This window comes from Diaphorina citri, unplaced genomic scaffold (assembly GCF_000475195.1).
Source record: "Diaphorina citri unplaced genomic scaffold, Diaci psyllid genome assembly version 1.1 scaffold13742, whole genome shotgun sequence".
NCBI lineage: Eukaryota > Metazoa > Arthropoda > Insecta > Hemiptera > Psyllidae > Diaphorina > Diaphorina citri.
The window spans coordinates 108-1,310 of record NW_007391109.1 but is presented as its reverse complement, the minus strand read 5'-3'; the positions used below and the strand labels follow the sequence as shown (position 1 = coordinate 1,310).

General features: G+C 37.0%; 1 protein-coding gene across 1 annotated transcript; it reads left to right on the top strand.

Moving 5' to 3' along the window:
- Positions 1–50: 50 nt before the first annotated feature.
- LOC108254149 (nucleolin-like) lies at positions 51–633 on the top strand (the record flags this gene model as incomplete). The annotated part of the gene is made up of 1 exon (XM_017449137.1): positions 51–633. A coding segment is annotated over one exon (583 nt), but the record flags the coding sequence as incomplete, so codon positions are not given.
- Between the last annotated feature and the right edge of the window lie 570 nt (positions 634–1,203).

Here is a 1,203-nt window from a genome sequence, read left to right as displayed (position 1 = left end):
TCAAATAGTCAGAGGCCAAATGTTAATCATCAAAATTCTAATAGTAACAGGTCAAATGTAAAGAAAGAGGCAGAAGACTCAAGTAGTAGTGAAGAAGACAATGAGAGTGAGGAGGAAGAGGATAGCGAAGAAGATGAAGTCAAACCTAATATAGCCAAAGTAAACAATGTCCTTCCAACAAGCACCTCAGTTCCTACCAAAGCTCAGTCTATCAACCCAGTAGTGAATATCAAAAAGGAAAATGAGCAACCAACTGCTGGAACGCCTGGCTTGAATAAACCAACGCACATTCGTTTTAATGTACAAAGCAGCAGCAGCAGCTCTGAAGAGGAAACTTCTGACGAAGATACTGCTGATAAAATCGTCTCAAAAGAAAACGTTGCTAACAAGGAAGAAGTCAATAAAGAAAACGAGCAGGAAAGTGAAGAAGAAAGTTCTGATGAAGAAGAGACGAAAGTCGTCTCAAAAGGAATAGTTCATGAAAATTCGAATAATGAATCTAAAGGAGAAATTGCGAGGAACAAGGAAGAAGTCAATAAAGAAAACGTACATGAAAGTGAAGAAGACAGCTCGGAGCAATTTATCCCCTGTGAGGCTGCGGGTTCGATTCCTGCCCGAGGCAAAGAAAACTAGTAAAAAGGTTTTGTGGGTGGAAATGACTATTATAGAAAGTATTTCGTAATAATAGGTAGCTACTACATTTTTTCTAGGATATGACCTTCGACCTCTTTACAAATACTATCAGCAATTAATGATTTCGCTCAAATACTAATAATAATCGTTTGGAATACAATTTTGCTCAAATTCATATTCCAAAAGAGATCTAATTTTAAAGAGAGCTAAGGGCATTGATGAAATCCTAGAGAACTACAGGTGTAAATTATCTTCGGCTAAAAGAGTATTTTATGCAGGTCTAACATTAACTTGTGCTAGGAGTATATTCTGCTGAAACAGTACTTAAATCTCTTTGAAAAAATGGCCCATTTTTAAGGCAGTCCAGGCTTTAATCTACTAAGGTCGGGGGCCGCAAAGTGAGTTTTGATCTCGAGAAGTTACTTTACAACTAACTGTAATTAAACTCACAAAGACTTCATCACAAGACATGAAGATGTACCTCGACCATTTTAACTTTTTAAACGGAGTTTAAACTCACTTTGTGGCTTCGGGGGTTAAAAAAATAGCTTTAAAGTACCTGTTACATAG